Source organism: Haliotis asinina, chromosome 8, assembly GCF_037392515.1.
Source record: "Haliotis asinina isolate JCU_RB_2024 chromosome 8, JCU_Hal_asi_v2, whole genome shotgun sequence".
NCBI classification, from domain to species: Eukaryota; Metazoa; Mollusca; class Gastropoda; order Lepetellida; family Haliotidae; genus Haliotis; species Haliotis asinina.
In genome coordinates, this window is record NC_090287.1 from 31,630,902 (window position 1) to 31,647,636 (window position 16,735).

The window sequence follows — 16,735 nt, forward strand, 5'->3', positions numbered from 1 at the left end:
ATTACAGCGTGCTTTACCAGTGGGATATGCGAAACCAATACTACATGGCGAATGATTTGGAAACGAGGATGCTGAACCCTATTGGACTACGCTGTCATATACACTGGAAATATGTTGAGGAAAATGACAGCTGAATCAGAAATGATATAGGCGAAAAAGGATTGGAATGAAACAAAAACCTTCGAAACAGTGCTAAGCTCTTATCTTGCATCCATACTCGCGCGAACCACACAAACTTGATATCAGTACCTAATGAAAAATAAATAGTCTTTCAAATTGGAATAGATGCTGTTGGTACCATATTGGTTACCTAGCAACAAGTTAATAGTAGCAGTTTAGCTACTACAGTGTTCATGGAACGAGAACACACAAACCATGTATAAAATATAACGACTCAATGACCGACATACAAGATTCTATTACAAAGGTCATATGCGTTCATATTTGTGTTGAGTGACTCTGAGAGAAGATCGAACTGTTTATCGTGACACCAAAGGGTGGTCTTATAGCAATAGGGGGTAGCTTAGTGGTAAAAGCACTCGCTCGTCACTCGCCCGAAGAACCGGCGTCCATTCCCCACATGGGCACATTGTGTGAAGCCCATTTCATATGTTCCCCGCCGTGATATTACTTGAATATTGCTGGAAAAGGTGTGAAAACTAAAGTGATTCACTCACTGTTATAACACTAATACATGTAGAATCATACATTTAATCAGAAATGTGTTGCACGAATCAGGTTCTCTATGAAAATGAACAAAAGATTACAATCACCTTTGTTTTTGTTGTCATGGTGATTTAAAGTACAGATGCATCCGGTTGCTAATTTGCTGATAATGTTGATTTTGTGTTTAGCGATTTTATTCCTCAATGACTGACGCTCGAATTTGTTAAAAATCTCTATGTTGGCGGCAAATGGCGACTGTTCTAGATTTTAAATATTTAAAAGTTCATTTTCTGACTTAATACCAAAACGCCAAATGGGAGTTGGAACCATCGTCCTTTATGAAACGCCCCAGGCATTTATTACATAAAAATAATAAATTTAATAACATTGCCTTAGACAGAACCAGTGACATTAAACACAATTACGACATGAACTGTATATGAAACCGTATATGGAATTGGTTGATTCCATTATACAAGAAATGTATGTATAATACATGTCTTCTACGAAATCAATTCGAGTTAATAGGGTTGTTTGTACTGTGCACGCAATAGCAACATTTCGGTATATCTAGAACAACAAAATGGGCCCAATGCATGTATATTTTAAAAGTATGCTTCTCAACAACACCCGTGAAGACCTGGACAAGAATTTATCTTTGACAAGCGTTGTTTGTCGTAAGAGGTGACTAACGGGATCGGGTGGTCAAGTTCGCTGACTTGGTTGACACATTACATCGTATCCCAGGTGCGTGTATAGAGTTGCTGTTGACCACTGGTTTGTCTGGTCCAGACTAGAACACATATAGACCTCCATGTAGCTGGCAAATTGCCGTGGGCCGTGTTCAACAAATAATCAAAAGTTTTCGTCTTACCTACATTGGAACATTGCTGTCTAGATAATGATTTGATATTTTGCATTATACGGCGAGCTGACTAAGGCGCCAAGGTAGTGGTCCAGCGAGCTTGAGGTACTGAGATCGAGTCCACCTGTGATTGGGTGTGAAAACCTTGGAGTTAACTTTGTTTGCAAAATCTTTCCGTGTATGTTCACATAGTATATATAGTCTGTAACAGATAGATGAAACATCTGCCCGGCCTTTACGGGCCTACGAGACACATAAAATCCATACAAAAATGCACAGATAAAATTTACCCCTATACAAACATAGTATAACATTTAAAAAGTGGGTGGTGATATCATACGCTATAATAGTTTTCTTACTTTAAAGATAAGCAATACTGAAGAAGCTAAGGGACATACTGGGTTGTCACATTAAACAATAAAAATGTCACGACACCTAGAGTTCAGTACACAAAACTTGAATACTTGCAAACACTTCCTTGCGGGTACATCATGGCACCGTAAACTAACAATAATGTCTCCATATGTTTTCCCATGAACTTTTTTTTCCATCGCAGATTGTTTAAAACCAACTCCGAACTCAAGGCCTTGTTTACAAGCTTTAAACTGCTGGAAGGTGAAGACGACCTGAGGGAGAACGAAGCTCTAGAGCACCACGCAACTCTCGTCATGACAACGCTGGATGACGCCTTTTCTCGTATAGATAACTACAGCTACGTCACGGAAGTTCTACTAAAGACAGGAGGGTCCCACAGAAGATTTAACGGATTTAGATCAGAGATATTTTGGGTAAGTAATCCTCAGATAATGTTATTCATTATCCAATTAGTTCTGTTAAGCAGACGCCTTATATGTTCCTGAGATTACTTAGTAATCATTTAGAGCCCCGTATGGAGGACACAACACGTATCCAGAATTCGTTTTAGATACAGATTTGATTTTTTAACAAGAATTTTTTGTACTGTTTGCTTGTTCGTTTGCAACGCCACTTTCACAACTTGAGCTTTGTGAGGCTGATCTGTAAAGGATCGAGTTTGGGTCGAACAAAATAGTGGTTGATGTTATGAACATCGATGACTCAAATGGGTCACGATTATGTCGTGCTTCAGTCACTTACGGCTTCATTATGATCTGTTACGTCACCTAAATTAACAAACAATGTTTTGGGGACACAGGCGGGTCGGTTTGGTAGAATGGTTGGTCAAAGCGTCCGTCTGTCACGTCGACGGTAAGGGTTCGATTTTCAACATAGGTACTATGTCTGAAGCCCATTTCTGGTGCATTCCGCCGCGATATTGTTGGAACATTTCTAAAACCGACATAAACTCACTCACTCTCTTACTCACTCACCACCGATTGTGATGAGCAGCGACTCACGGCCGTTTAGTTGATAATACCACTACCGTCATGATAAAAGCCGGAGGTTGTGCGGCACCTAAGAGCTGCATAAAGCCATACTCAAGCACTCACTACAATCCAGAGGCAAAGTTTTGCACCCAGATTGCAATGCACACAATTAATTCATATTAGATAGCTTACAATGCAAACATGTCATGCATGAATTAAATCTTAAAACATAGTTTCTCCATTTCACTGTTTGGATTATCACAAAGAGATTTCACATTGTACGTAAACGTCATTTTGTTAAAGGTGCCGTTACACTGATGTCCCTTTATGTTTTAATATACCTTTAAGTTATAAAACGATACAAGGCATACTGCTATCTCAGGTCATCAGATTCGGCACTGTATATAAACATAAAGTTTTTTTTCTGCCATTTTGCCCCTGAAAGTCTTTCTTCTTCTTTTAATTGATTTCATCCGGAGCTTGACAAACTCAAAACACATCGCACAAATTATTTTAAGCACACCTGCTTGGAGGCTATGTGGTGTTCATTTTGGCTTTATGGCGAAAGGCCAATCGTCTAGCGGCAATTAGATATATTTAGTTACTTCTCTCGGAAACAACAGGCAGTTGGGAAACTGGAACCATCTGTTACAGTTAGTTCGAATCCCGATTCGGTTCTGTTCCGAGGTTTGGCTGCCGCATAACATACACATCATGGGTGTCATCACAATGATAAAACTATGAGAAGTGCATCACTTCGAACGCAATTATTCGAACGCTATGCTTTCATGGCGAGATACAACTGAAATACTATTCACAGATCGTTTAACCAAACAAAGTCATTGAAAACACATTCTTACAGACATCGGACGGTGGGGTAGCATAGTGGTTAAAGCACTAGCCCGTCTCGCCGAAGAGCCTGGTTCGATTCACCACATGGGTTTAATGTGTAAAGCCCATTTCCCGCCGTAATATTGCTTGAATATTGCGGAAAGTGACGAAAACACATAGCCACTGACTCCTTTACTGTTATAGATATCCGTTCTTGAACCATGGTTAATGTGGCACATTATTTTCCATTCCTGACAAAACAGTTAATCTGGGAGATTATACTCTTTTCACCAATACATTTGGTAATCAGAACTAGCTAACAGCCACGAAGAAATCACACAAGATGTACACTTCCGCGTAAAATGCTGAACTTCCACGGGATTGTATATTCTATGTATGTAGGTCAATGCAACGCAGAGCGTCAGTCATACTGGAGATGAAACACAGAACGTCGTGCCTGTCTGTTGGAGAGCGTTGTTCGGCTTACAATTATCTTGGGGATGAGGCTCTGTCTTAGTAATCACGACTGTACGAATGGGATATTGTCATAATCATTCATCCATGCCAAGCCCTGCGATATATCTGTCGACAAGCCCTGAGAAGTTTGTCATCAATACATGCAGGGTTACTGAAGAGATTTACAACCCCATTGCGTTTCTCTCCTGCCAGGATGGGTTCTGTTTAAAACACGTTAATAACACTGGGAGACATGTTTATCACCGCTGTTGATATCAATATGCACTGTTTCCCCGGATATCTACGAGGTGTTCAGTTTTACCGTTTTACCGTTCAGATTTGCCGTTTCATTTGATGTAAACACATATGCAGAAGCCACATGTGGCTTTTGCGGTATCGACTTAATCACATTACAAATATACGAGTTGAGGCAATGAACGCATGTTCAGATACTGCTAAAACAAACAGGAAGGCCTCATAAGTAATCAATTGAGCAATTGAGATGCGCTTGTGTTGCAAAAAGGTAAAAACTATCATTTTCACGCATTACCGTCGTGTGCAGATAACAGCTTATAATGGTCACATTGGGAACGGAGCGCTGAAAAGACATATATCTCATGTCTGTCCGCGAGCCATCATAATAATGTTCAATTATTAGAGAGCACAGTTTGATAGTTTTCATAACTCCGAATACACAAGTTAAGCCGGGCTATGCATAGGGTCAATCTACGTTATGTGTGGTTCCATTCTTAGCACTGCCGCTGCTTTAGTGAAAGACTTAAGTCCCTCTTCGTCTCCTCCAATGTTAAAGAATTGATTTTCGTGACCGACTTCGGACCAATTTCTCGGCTCCGGGATTTGATAATTGTGGCAATGCAGCGTAAACCGGGCGGTTAAACCACGATCTAGGTCACACAAACACACTTTGCTCATGCTTTGAAAAGCTCCAACTTTGGTAATGAATGGTGAACGTTAGATAAAGTTGCCATGTAAGAGCAATGAAGTGTCGATTTAAGGCCAGTGATTTTTCAGACTGTAGTAATCCTGGCTGGTGAAATCAAACGAAAATATTATAAAGGATATTTATCAGGCAAACATTTTATTGAGAATGATTACTTGATAATACTTTGTATAAAGGATTCTGTCGTTGAACATAGATTTACAATAAGGTTGAATAATGAACAGTAAATTGTCACAGGCTGCTACACAAATAGTACAATAGTTTGAAAAAGGAAAGGTGGACACTATGCTAGATGAAGTGATATCTTTAGCTGGTGGTAGAAGCAATTTACCGCAATCCTTCATCATTGAGAAAAATAAGATCGCGTAGGTTGAGGATTAATAATATGTTTTAATAGCGAGGTTTTGTCAGCAAGACAATATGAAATTCAAACTAGTATGTATCACGTTTTAGGGTTTGGGGTTTGTTTTTATTGTTTTGTTTGTCTTGGTTTGTTATGTATGTTTTTTCTTTTGTATTTTGAGGAGGGGTGGTGGTATGGGGGTGGTGGTGTTTGGGTTTGTTTTTGTTCTTTTGTTTTGTTTTGGGGGGTTTTTTTTGTTGTTGTTTGATTTTGTTTTAGATTTTTTTCTTTGATCGTTTGGGCGAATTTCTAGGTGGTTGTCTTGCTTATTTTGCAACTTTTTATGAGGAAGATGAATGCCTCAAGCACCAAGGAGGCAACATTCTTTGGCGAACCTTTTCCACAAAACTCCCTTTACCACATTCTAAATCTCGCACACTCGTATCTCCAAGACATGGGGTGAAATGAAGCATACAAGATGCCAACAACACAACTAGATTTCAAGTAAAAAAGGCAGCTGTCTAGGAAAGTATGCAGTTGTCGAGGGATGTGTCGTATCTGGTAATCAGTCCCCTTTGGACGCACTGGCCCGGAGTTCCAACTGGTTGGGTTAATAATACAACTTCGTAATTATAGGCCAGTGGGTATATCCGAGCCTATTTTCGCATCTTTGGGGCACGGACGAAAACATATACTTTATGAGACGCTGAATCACAAAGGGACGAGACCAGATGTATCAATATCATCCAAGTTATCCCAACTCATGATACCGTCCTCATAGGCTACCTGGAGAATTGTGTTTGTTGGAAGGGAGCTACCCTTATACATTCCACATTTCATGTCTTTAAAACGTATCCTTGGGTTCACGTCAGGTGATCTTATAGGTGATCTGAAGAATTTAATCTTGTTGAAAGGGATATTGTTTATCGTATCAACAGTATTCCTCATATATTCCACATACCAGTCCTGTAAAACTCATCCTTTAATTTAAGTCAGGTATGGCTGTCATAATCTTACCTCACACATAAATGTCGTTTTGCGATTGGCTGAATCTTCTATTATTTTTATTAGCTAGCAACATTTCTATGTACTTCGAGATAGTAATTCCTCATGTCGAATAACATTGAATCACCTATGATGTGCGGAAATTATCGATATTTTGCGAATGCAAATCGAAGGAAGGGAGATAATTCTGTGTTTTTCCTCTCGTCTACAAAATCTGACGATGGGTCCAGAGCGTTTTGTACCCGTGCCTCAAACAATTCAAAATTAACAGTTAGGTGGAAGATGACATGGGTACCTTCGGTGTTTGTTTATGTTCCCCCAGATGAATATTGATTTGAATGATGCGGAAGTGACCATGTTTATAATGTCTTAAGTTACCACCGTTGATACACCGTTGGTAAAATGACACCAGGCGTCTGATGTGTTTGACATAGTGTTGTTCTAGTACTATAAGGTTGACAATACAGTAAAATAGTGATTGATTCACTTGCTGCTTAAAAAACGGATTGCATCGTACAACCGCTTTGATAACTGCCAGTAAGTGCCAAGTGTCTTGTGACAGGAAACTGTGGTCACGGATTACCAAGTGTTCTAGGTCTCCTATATGCACGACACACGTCAAACGTCACACTAACAGAAGAAAGGAAGGGCGCCATTTGCAAATAAGACGGATTACGGATGTCACGTAAGGTCTTTTTTTTATTGATTTGTGAATTTGACGACAGGAACATCTCCAGGACAGCGACATTAGTTGACGTTGATACATGTTTTGAAAATGTGTTGATTTAATTTGTCCAAGAATAGGACTAAAAGTGGGCGACGAGGGAACAGAGACTTCTTCTCCTGTCGGTGATCGATGGCTTGCACACGGAATGGTTAGCAGGAATGGTATTTCTTCCTTTAATGTGACCACAGACTAACTCTCAGGCGCCACAATTGTTTGATAACCTTCGACGTTAGAATAGCAAATGACGTTGTCTCCTGTAATCTGATGGGAAGCCCCGTTTCCGTATTCAGGAATTGCTCATGGTACGAGGGGTCCGTGAAAAGCTGACCCGATTATCTCTGGTCACTCTGATACATCACCAACAAACTTGTTCATTCCACCGAACTTTGATGCTTCTCTTTCATAAGTGGTTATGTTGGAATGATCCCCAGCGAATCTTTATGAAGAGTTACTGAAGTGATTTGATGGTGAAGGATTCGGAAGATGTGCACTTGATTTATATAGCAATTCAGTGGATGAACTAGTGCAAACTGGCTGCACATAAAATAAATATATAAGGTTTATAGAGCAATTCCGTGCTCTCGCCAGGCTATTCTGAAAGCTTTAAAATGAATATATTAGGCGTATGTGGCAATTCCATGGTCTAACCACGTTAAAAGGAATGCTAACGCAGTAGTAGATTGATTGATCTTACATTAAAACATACAACTCACGGAGAGTTATTCACCAAACGGGGGTCAATTCAAACACGCCAGGATTGAAGTGTGTTTTCTCCTTACGTGTGTATCCAAAATTAACAATCTCGGGGCACCATTTCACAACGATAATTTAGTTTCAGCGCAGTCGGAAAGTACAAGTACATTATTTATCACTGACAGATATTCGAGGCTTCAAAAACGCTTTTCGAAACAGTGGCCATGTGTGTTATGGGGTGTTGGAGTAGTCTAGTGGTAAAAGCGTTCACTTTTAATCCTGATTCCCAGCATCGTTACAATGGATTGAAACGTATCCCTGGTGATATTGCTGGAATGTTGCTAACGCGGCGTAAAACTACACTCACTCACTCAACGGTGCTGTTCTTTGAGGCAACAAAACCCCAGAAACTACAACACATCCACCAAACTTGTCCAGCCTAACACAATCCTACCCGAGACCAACCAACCAAACTCATCCCATTTCATCGCTGCACCGTCGCCAGTCAGAAATACATTAATGAGCTTTCCCACGGCAATTAAAACTGGTCGTTATTTCATTCATAAAAGACAACATGAATGAGCGGTAACTTACGACGTCATTGCATTTATAACGTTATGTTAAGCAGGCCATCCACTTTGCAACACAAGCCTGTAGTGCCAAACTCTTGGCAAACCTTGGCAAATGTTCAACATTCCGAGACCTCTGAGCTTTCGCGAAAACTGGAACCGTCTCGTAATACTGTTTTCACCTTGTAATCGGTTTACACAGTCAGAAAACGTTCCCCCGACTAGGCTACTGACGATTCCAGCGTAATTCCGTTTGAAAATCTAGTTCCCTTGTTGAACGTGTTTGTTATTACATAATTATGAGCCTGGTTCAACATTTGAATTGCAAAAGCGTCAAACAAACAGAGAATTGGATTTCTTGATTTCACTGATGAATGAGTAAGGCTGCACCGCAGGCGCAACTGAGCGGCCAGCCAGAAATATTCATTATAAAAAGACCCAAATTGTAACAGAATTAGAAGACCAAACGGCTGGTGAATAAAAAGTATGCTCGGACAAAAAATAATTTTCTTCCTTTCATAAATGTTTCATCACTGGTTGATTGATTCTAATTTGGGAGATACTTGAATATTATTGGGTTTGTTTTCTTGTTAAACGCATTTATAATGCTCTATATAGGCCGATCGTCCGATACTTCCCAGCATTTGGTAATATCTCATGTCAATGTGGTATTCTCTCCGTGAAAGGTTACAGACTTCCAGATGTTTGAATGTTCAAGATAATTCCCCTGCTACTGCAGTTCACGAAAATATCTGGAAGCACTTCTTTTAATGATGTAAACATGACATGTGTATGGTTGCATCGTGTTAACATCCTGATTAGAGATAAACTGGTGTCACTAAAAGCTTTTTAGAGCACTGGAAGAAAACAACGACACTTTTTACAAGATTTGGTTGGTTGGGGTGTCGTGTAACCCCGCACTTAGTAATATTCTAGCTATGAGAGGCTATCAAAAAGTTTTGAGCCTAAAATACTCCTCATATATGCCTAATAGAAATAGCTGTCTGATAATAAAGTATGGTTTATATCATTCATAGAAACGTAGTACTGACAGGCGCGCGTGACATCTAATCACATGTACCCCTATTTAAACGGCAGAAACTGACAATTAGCACATGTTACGAAAGGCTATCTAAAGGTTTTGAGCCTAAAATACTTCGCATCTGATATGTGCATAATTAAAAATGGCTGTATGATAATGAGGTATGGTTTATAGCATTTACATACACGTAATGTTGGCATGCGCATGTCGTTAACTTCCTGTCACGTGGCATCGAATCATATGCACCACTATTGTACAGGCAGAACTGGACATATCACGTTTTATAAGGCTACATGTGATTAGATCGATCTACACAAACGGCAACATTTGTCATCCAAGTCAGCGAGCCTGACCCTTTGATTCAGTTTGTCGCCTCTTACGACAATCATTGTGTACTGAAGACCAATTCTAACCCGGATCATCATGTGTCCTTTACCAGCAACAATCATATTGCGTATCCAGGTCATTATGAAGAGAGTGGGTACTCATGTTACATCATGGAGAGTCTGCTTAATGTGGGAGGAATACCCGAAGTAATCCATGTCTCAGATGCTCCCTACTTTGGTAAAACACACAAGCGCGGACACATAATCATGGCGAACCGTAATTCGAAAGCAGACACATGGAAATTCGGTGTACCCAAGAGACTAACTGAGATCGAATTCGGCGGCACTCATGATGCATGACATCATCTACAGCTGTCAGGTAGATGGACACTTAAACTGGAGTTCTTCCCACAAAACTTGCTGTGTCTTGACATCAAGGGATAAAAATAAATTCCGATCAATCGTTAATGTAAATACCAGCAAATAAAAGCCGATGAGCAGTGACCGGACTCCTCACCCCAATTAATCATCGGTGGAAATTTCAGTTATGTCCCTTTGAGGGAGAGAGAAAAAAAGAAAGCTGCATTTTGAAGTGGGATGAAATTAATGATGCTCAGTAGCATCTGCCTCATCGGTTAACCAGAAACATGGGCGGAACTGTGATCACTTTAAACAGCATTCCATGCACCAAGTGTTGCCTTCTAACACGGGGAAATCAAAACCGGTCTTAGTTTTGAGAAGACAACATTATTGTTAGTTTGGTAAAGAGTGATCATATGCTCCCGTGTTGCAAACAACAACTGCTTACAATCTGGTCTGGGGTTACTGCAAGGAAGAGTTGGCCAATCAATATAAGGTCATAATTGGACATTCAGGTGCATCTTGATCTTTGAAAATGGATCAGTCAACTATTCTTAAGAGAAAACTTACCTTCAGTAGTTTTATTGCAACTAATGGCTGATTTCTCTCATTGAAAATATCCCTAAGGTCGTAAATACTGCACACACTTTTGACATGGAGGGGAGTATATGTAATAGTCACTCCCGGGTTGAATAGTACCCCTGTATTATAGTACATGGATCGGGTAGTCGTCGGTGCGTGTTGATCTCGTAATATTGCGCTTTGTGCATGTGCACTCACGCACCCACTCACCCAGCTCACTCACTCACTCGCAGACAACCACTCAACAGTCATTTCCCGTAGGTTTCGAAAAGAAATTGGGTGCAACATTTTTATGTAATGCCTCCTCAAATTCATCAAGAACTCCACAATTCGCAATTAATAGCAGAAGCACGCCACCGGTTGACAAGTAATAAATCAATGCTCTAACCCAGCGCAAAATCAAAGCAGAAAATGTGTGAGAATATTAAGTTCGTTGAAAAGAATCATTCTTGAAAGCTTTAATTATCTTTCGACTTCTTCGATGACCTGTTGACATTTCATCACGGCTCGCTTTTAGAGCTGATCCTATTGACAAATGTTCTGGTTTAATCAACCTGTATGAGGTAATTTCAAACACCTTTACAAACACACTTACACCGAAAAGTGCCTGATGTCGGTGAACGGACCTCTTGGTTCATCGTGCTATTGATGGGACCAAGGGTTACTTGCCAACTTGGAGACGTATGTGAAGACAAGATGCCCGCAGATGATGTTTACGTTCTGCTGCATCCATTATTGGAACTGACCATCAATGTCACGACAGCTGATTGACTTGCTGAGTATGTGCCTGGATTTGAAGATGGTCTGGAGACCTCTGACGCCGAGACGTTGCCCATTCCACAAACTGTAGTTATTATCTACGAGTAGAACCCTTTGCTTTGTTGGTCTAAAAGGTTCAATCTTCAACAGTTCCTTTGTGTAACCTAGGAAGATGCACCGCGAAATTCTGTCTAACGATTCCATGTCCATGTTGTCTATCACAGGAGTAGACGCAGTAGACGTTGTACAATGAATCTAATTTCCATCCATGTTAATCTTTAGAACTGTCCTAGGTCGTGTCATTGCTGTGAGTGCAATATATGTAATAGATTGCAATACACCAGAAAACGAACCAACAAAAGGTTTTCAATACTTCAGGTCTAGAGGCTACAGCAGACCAATGAAGATTCAGCCTTGATAGGCTCGGGAGAAATGTTTTTCTATTTTCAGTTTTAAATTTCCCTTAGGGCACTCGTGATATTGGAGACAAAATTTTCCGGGCCTAAAAAGTACATACGCAAAATCGTGAGCAAACATTAAAGTGGAACGTTATTTGGCTTAAACAGTTGGTGAAACATTAAAGATCCGAAAGCTTGGATAATTGTATCTTACACATCATTTTCTATTTTAGGCACCATCAAACAATGTCGTTTACGTGCTTTTGTCCGATGGATATCAACGCCCTGTCTGTATCAATATAATACTTCGAAGGAACGGTTTTGTTCATGGACAACTCGCATTTTAATAGTGTTATTATAGCTCCGTGTTCCGCGTAATGACATGTCTGACCATGAAAGGATTGTAGTTTGATATGTTGATGTGTTCCAGACTCCAAATGTGCCCAATAAAATGTTACGCTGTCGCTTCACTCAGAGTCAGTGCTTCTAAATTATAGGTAATTATTACCATTTGAGGTAGGCTTCTTTGAACATCTGGAGAAAAGATCATTATGAATGACGTATTGAGACAGCTATCACTATTTGAACTTTTTACTGTTCCAGCATTCCCTTGTAGCGTTGCCATTTCGTTACTGGCTGCCATTGCAGAAAATCTCAGTTGCAATAATTGATGATCCCAGTTTAGTTTCATCCAAGGTGTATCGAAAATTAGAGAGCAAGTCTTTGTTGTTCATGTACACTTCTTATTAGGTTTATCTAATTTGTTTAGAGATCGCAGACAATTGAGCGATGTTCTGAAACTAAATTGCTAACTGCCACAGCGTGCGTTATCTCCAGCACGTGTGTGAGTAAGTGAAAATGGTTTTACCCCGCTTTTAGCAATGTTCCAGAAATAGACTTCCATACCGAAACAGGAGTCTCATTATTCCATTGAGACAATGACCTACTTTTCAGCCGATCCGAATTCTCTCATGTGAAAGTGAAAATGGACACCACAAGAAACTATGGTTACATTGAATTCCTGCCCCTTGTTTTATAAGAATATGGTGTTTAGAAATCAATTATAATTTCAAACTTTAATAACACCGTAATTCTATATTTTATGTCGAGGTTTAGGCAACATGCCTTAACTAGGAAATCACCAACTGCTTCTGTTTGATGAGGCTGTAAAGTGATTCACAATGCATCTGACTCAATGGTTACACCTGTTACATGTGTTATTCCGTGTAGTTCTGTAACACACAATGAGATGGATAACGTATCAGTTCCGTACCACACCGCGAAACTTTTCTCACCGCGGAGCCTCGTTTTGGGATTCACACGATTTCCAGGTTTCCTTTTGTCACACCTCGCTCTACGACAGAGGACGCTGTACGATGTGTTTACAGGGATGAGAAGAAGCGTAGTGTTGCAATATACAAGTGCCTAGACGTATAAGATCATACTGATGACTATTTATGTACCCAGTTCAATGAATTAGTCTAACAATGCTGGGTTATCTCGCGGAACAGAAAACAGGAACGAGACTGTTCTGTTACCAATGTTTTGACTTGCGCATTTGTACCTACGTCAGGCATCGAACCTGGGTCTTCAACACGACGAGCGGGTGCTTTAGCTATTCCGCTACTCGTTTGTTAAGAATTCAAGAAGGTTTGATGAGTCAGCAAGAATCAAGGACACTTTCCTTCAATTGCCAGTCTCGCCACCTCATAATTACATACCGATAGATTTGTTGATGTAGTCAACACAGGTCTTAAATGATGATCTTTCAAATCAGCAAATGCGTGTATCCCATTTGGCGGTTATGTCGAAGATCCGGAAACTGGAAGTATTCACATATTCAATTTCGAGTATTTAAAAATTAGGATCATAAATGTGCAGTGTTCTTCAAAATATCTCAATAAAAAAATGTCAACCGGAGTGTGTATTACGTGAAAACATCCAAGTGACGCACACAAATCATTCATATTTCATTCGATAATTTCTCTCTCGTCTCTCGTACAAGGTGCCCGTGATACATGACGTTAACAAATACGGACATGCTGATGCCAACATATGTCGAACGTACTAGTATCAGATTACGTGGAATGAACAGTGTAAATGGCAAACTTCTTCGCCGCATTGCATGAGGCATTTTTTTTTAAATGCCAGGGAACAATGCAAATTGTACGACTGACATATTCAGGCGGTAGAAATGGGTATGCCTGACCTTTGCTCGAAACTGTAGCATAATCACTAATTTTCAGAGATGAATTCAAATACGAATGGCGAGAGTGGGGGATCGAACCCGGGTGTTCGGCGCGACGACCGATGGCTTAACCACTTGGCTACCCCACCGCATCCTATTTAAATACATTGGAATCTCTTGTCGTAGTTGATCTCAGGGGATGGCGTATGGTGTTATCATAACTAATGCGATGTAATGGGGAGTATGTGTGTATGATGGTAACACCCTTATCACATGGGTGCTGAGCTGTATCACTTGACTCTTGCATCGTTATCAAACGTATGATACCTAGCATCATTTGTTTGATAAGGGCGGAAGCTTCACCAAAATGTCGATTCAACCACAATATTCTGATCTATATCCTTCTTTATGTTCATCACATAAACTGCCCACAATGTCCAAGGTCTGTATCCTTCTTAATGTTCATCACATGAACTTGCACGTGCTACTCAGATACATCCTATAGCGTTAATCAAACATAAAGCGTATTGTTATCTTCAAGAGATCGAATGCTTGTTCACTTCAAACATACAGCATCGGTAGTAAGACCAGATCCTTTGAATCATGCGAGCGGAATAAAAAGTCTGATTGTGGCTGCGGGTGAATGATTTTAGTACGCTTCAACCAACCAACCGTCTTCTTAACACTACAAATGTTGCCAGATTCACAATAGATGATACCCTTTACCGAAATCAAACCAATATGTCCCGGTACTTTATACTTATGCATGTGCATTGGATAACATTTGGATAAACTTTACATTGCTTCGCTAGTATTGTTAAAGAATTACTCCATATCTTTCGCGTGGTTGTTGGCGCTGATGCAATATAAAATGGTTTACACAAGTCATCTTGCATTTGTTTGAGTTGTTTGTTTGTTGTTTAATGCTGTTTCCAGCAATATTCCAGTTATACGGCAGCGGTGTGTAAACAATCGTGACCTATAAACCAGAGAATAACAGTATATACATCGATCCATGCAGATTGGAAACGTGTCACCCGATCCCGTTATTCGTCTCGTTGAAAACAAATTCTAAATCGGCTCTTCATGGGCTTCAAAGCTGTGTGTTTACCCTTTACAATTTCCTACAAATATCAGCCTCTCGCTTTTCTATTTCAATAAAGATGACTTGTTAAGAGAAAAACTTATGTCCATAATGTGCCTCAAGCACAACGGGTGGTGTATATTTGGTCTGTTGGGGAGACACTGTGTTGCAAATATGATATTTATTATGAATACTGGGCAACGAATACGAATAAATATTCACGAATATAATATTGTGGTTAAGCGACTGATGCACAATATGGAACTCCCACGTTGACTGTTAATTTGTCGTGGTGATAAGTAGTGACCGGACATGACACTAATTTGGTATATAATGCACCAATAGTTATTGTCCTGAGTACCTTGTGCAGCCATTGCAAACCAACATGACTTCACTACTGAAAGGCTAGTACATATTCCATTCTTGCTTATCTCATTTTATGAAGGCTGAAGTAAAATGTGCTCAGATACAAAATCTAAATATTCATTCATTTTCTGTTCTTGTGACCACGAATAACGAATTGGTATTCATGAACGGCTACGGTTCGATTTACCGAATGTGTGAACAGCCATTGTGTCTATCCAGAACGCAACACTAGAAATGCAAAATGTGTTGTGCCACAACATTAAATTTAGATACCCAACTTATTCTTTTGCAGATTATCACAACTGGTATTTATTTTTCTTCATAGAAGAAACCGTTCTTGTGTTTTCTAGAAAACGTATACTTTTCTACAAATATTTCAACACAATCCAACTCCACGTTATCATATGGCAGATCCTTAATTATTTAAGATAATGTCGAAAATACCACGTGACCTATCGTGTTTGTATTGATTTCAAAGCTTATTCAAAGTTTCATGCGACCGAGTGTCCAATATGAAGAACATATACGTGTTAAAGATACTGATTGTCTAGGGTAGTGTTTTCAAGCACCCTAGGGCCTTCTCTCGGACTCATCCCTCAGGCCATGAAGCATAAGACGAGCTGATTAAAACAGCAACTACCTCTCGAGATATTGATATTCGTGTTTCGCCACGGTAATAAAGAGGAGGTTCATCGCGAAATAACTGCATTAGTGATCGCAGTATCTGTTCACGTCTTGAAAGACGAGCTGGCCTGTCCGAAAATGCCATTATTTCGGTTCTGGAAATAACTATTCCGCGTTAATTGGGAATAGGGTCTCCCCTGCATTGACCATTGGTCGTTTGGATGGTCATATCCGAGGAGCGGAGGTCAAGCTGAAGCTGTGGTTTCAGTAATGAGGGGACTGAATGCACTGACCACTGTAATAGCCACGCCAGAGATTATCTGGGTCTTGCAATCAGGCTGTATAAAATAGGCACCGTAAGATCTAGATGATCAATGATCTGTATATATGTACGAGCAACTTGGTTGTAGACATTGCAGGGCTGGCAACGAGGTGATTCATAATCATTACCTGCAAATCAAACACGATAAGTGAAATATCAACAAGATGTATTTGTATATCTATCTATAAAGTTACGATGCAGTAATATGCACGTAGAGCCGAA

General features: G+C 40.0%; 1 protein-coding gene across 1 annotated transcript in view; it reads left to right on the forward strand.

Moving 5' to 3' along the window:
* LOC137293860 (neuroglobin-like) overlaps positions 1-16,735 on the forward strand; it is a 66,497-nt gene that overhangs the window by 43,345 nt on the left and 6,417 nt on the right. Inside the window, exon 2 of the mRNA XM_067824634.1 lies at positions 2,088-2,319. Within this exon, the coding sequence (XP_067680735.1) occupies positions 2,088-2,319 (232 nt within the window). The remainder of the gene's footprint in view (positions 1-2,087; positions 2,320-16,735) is intronic.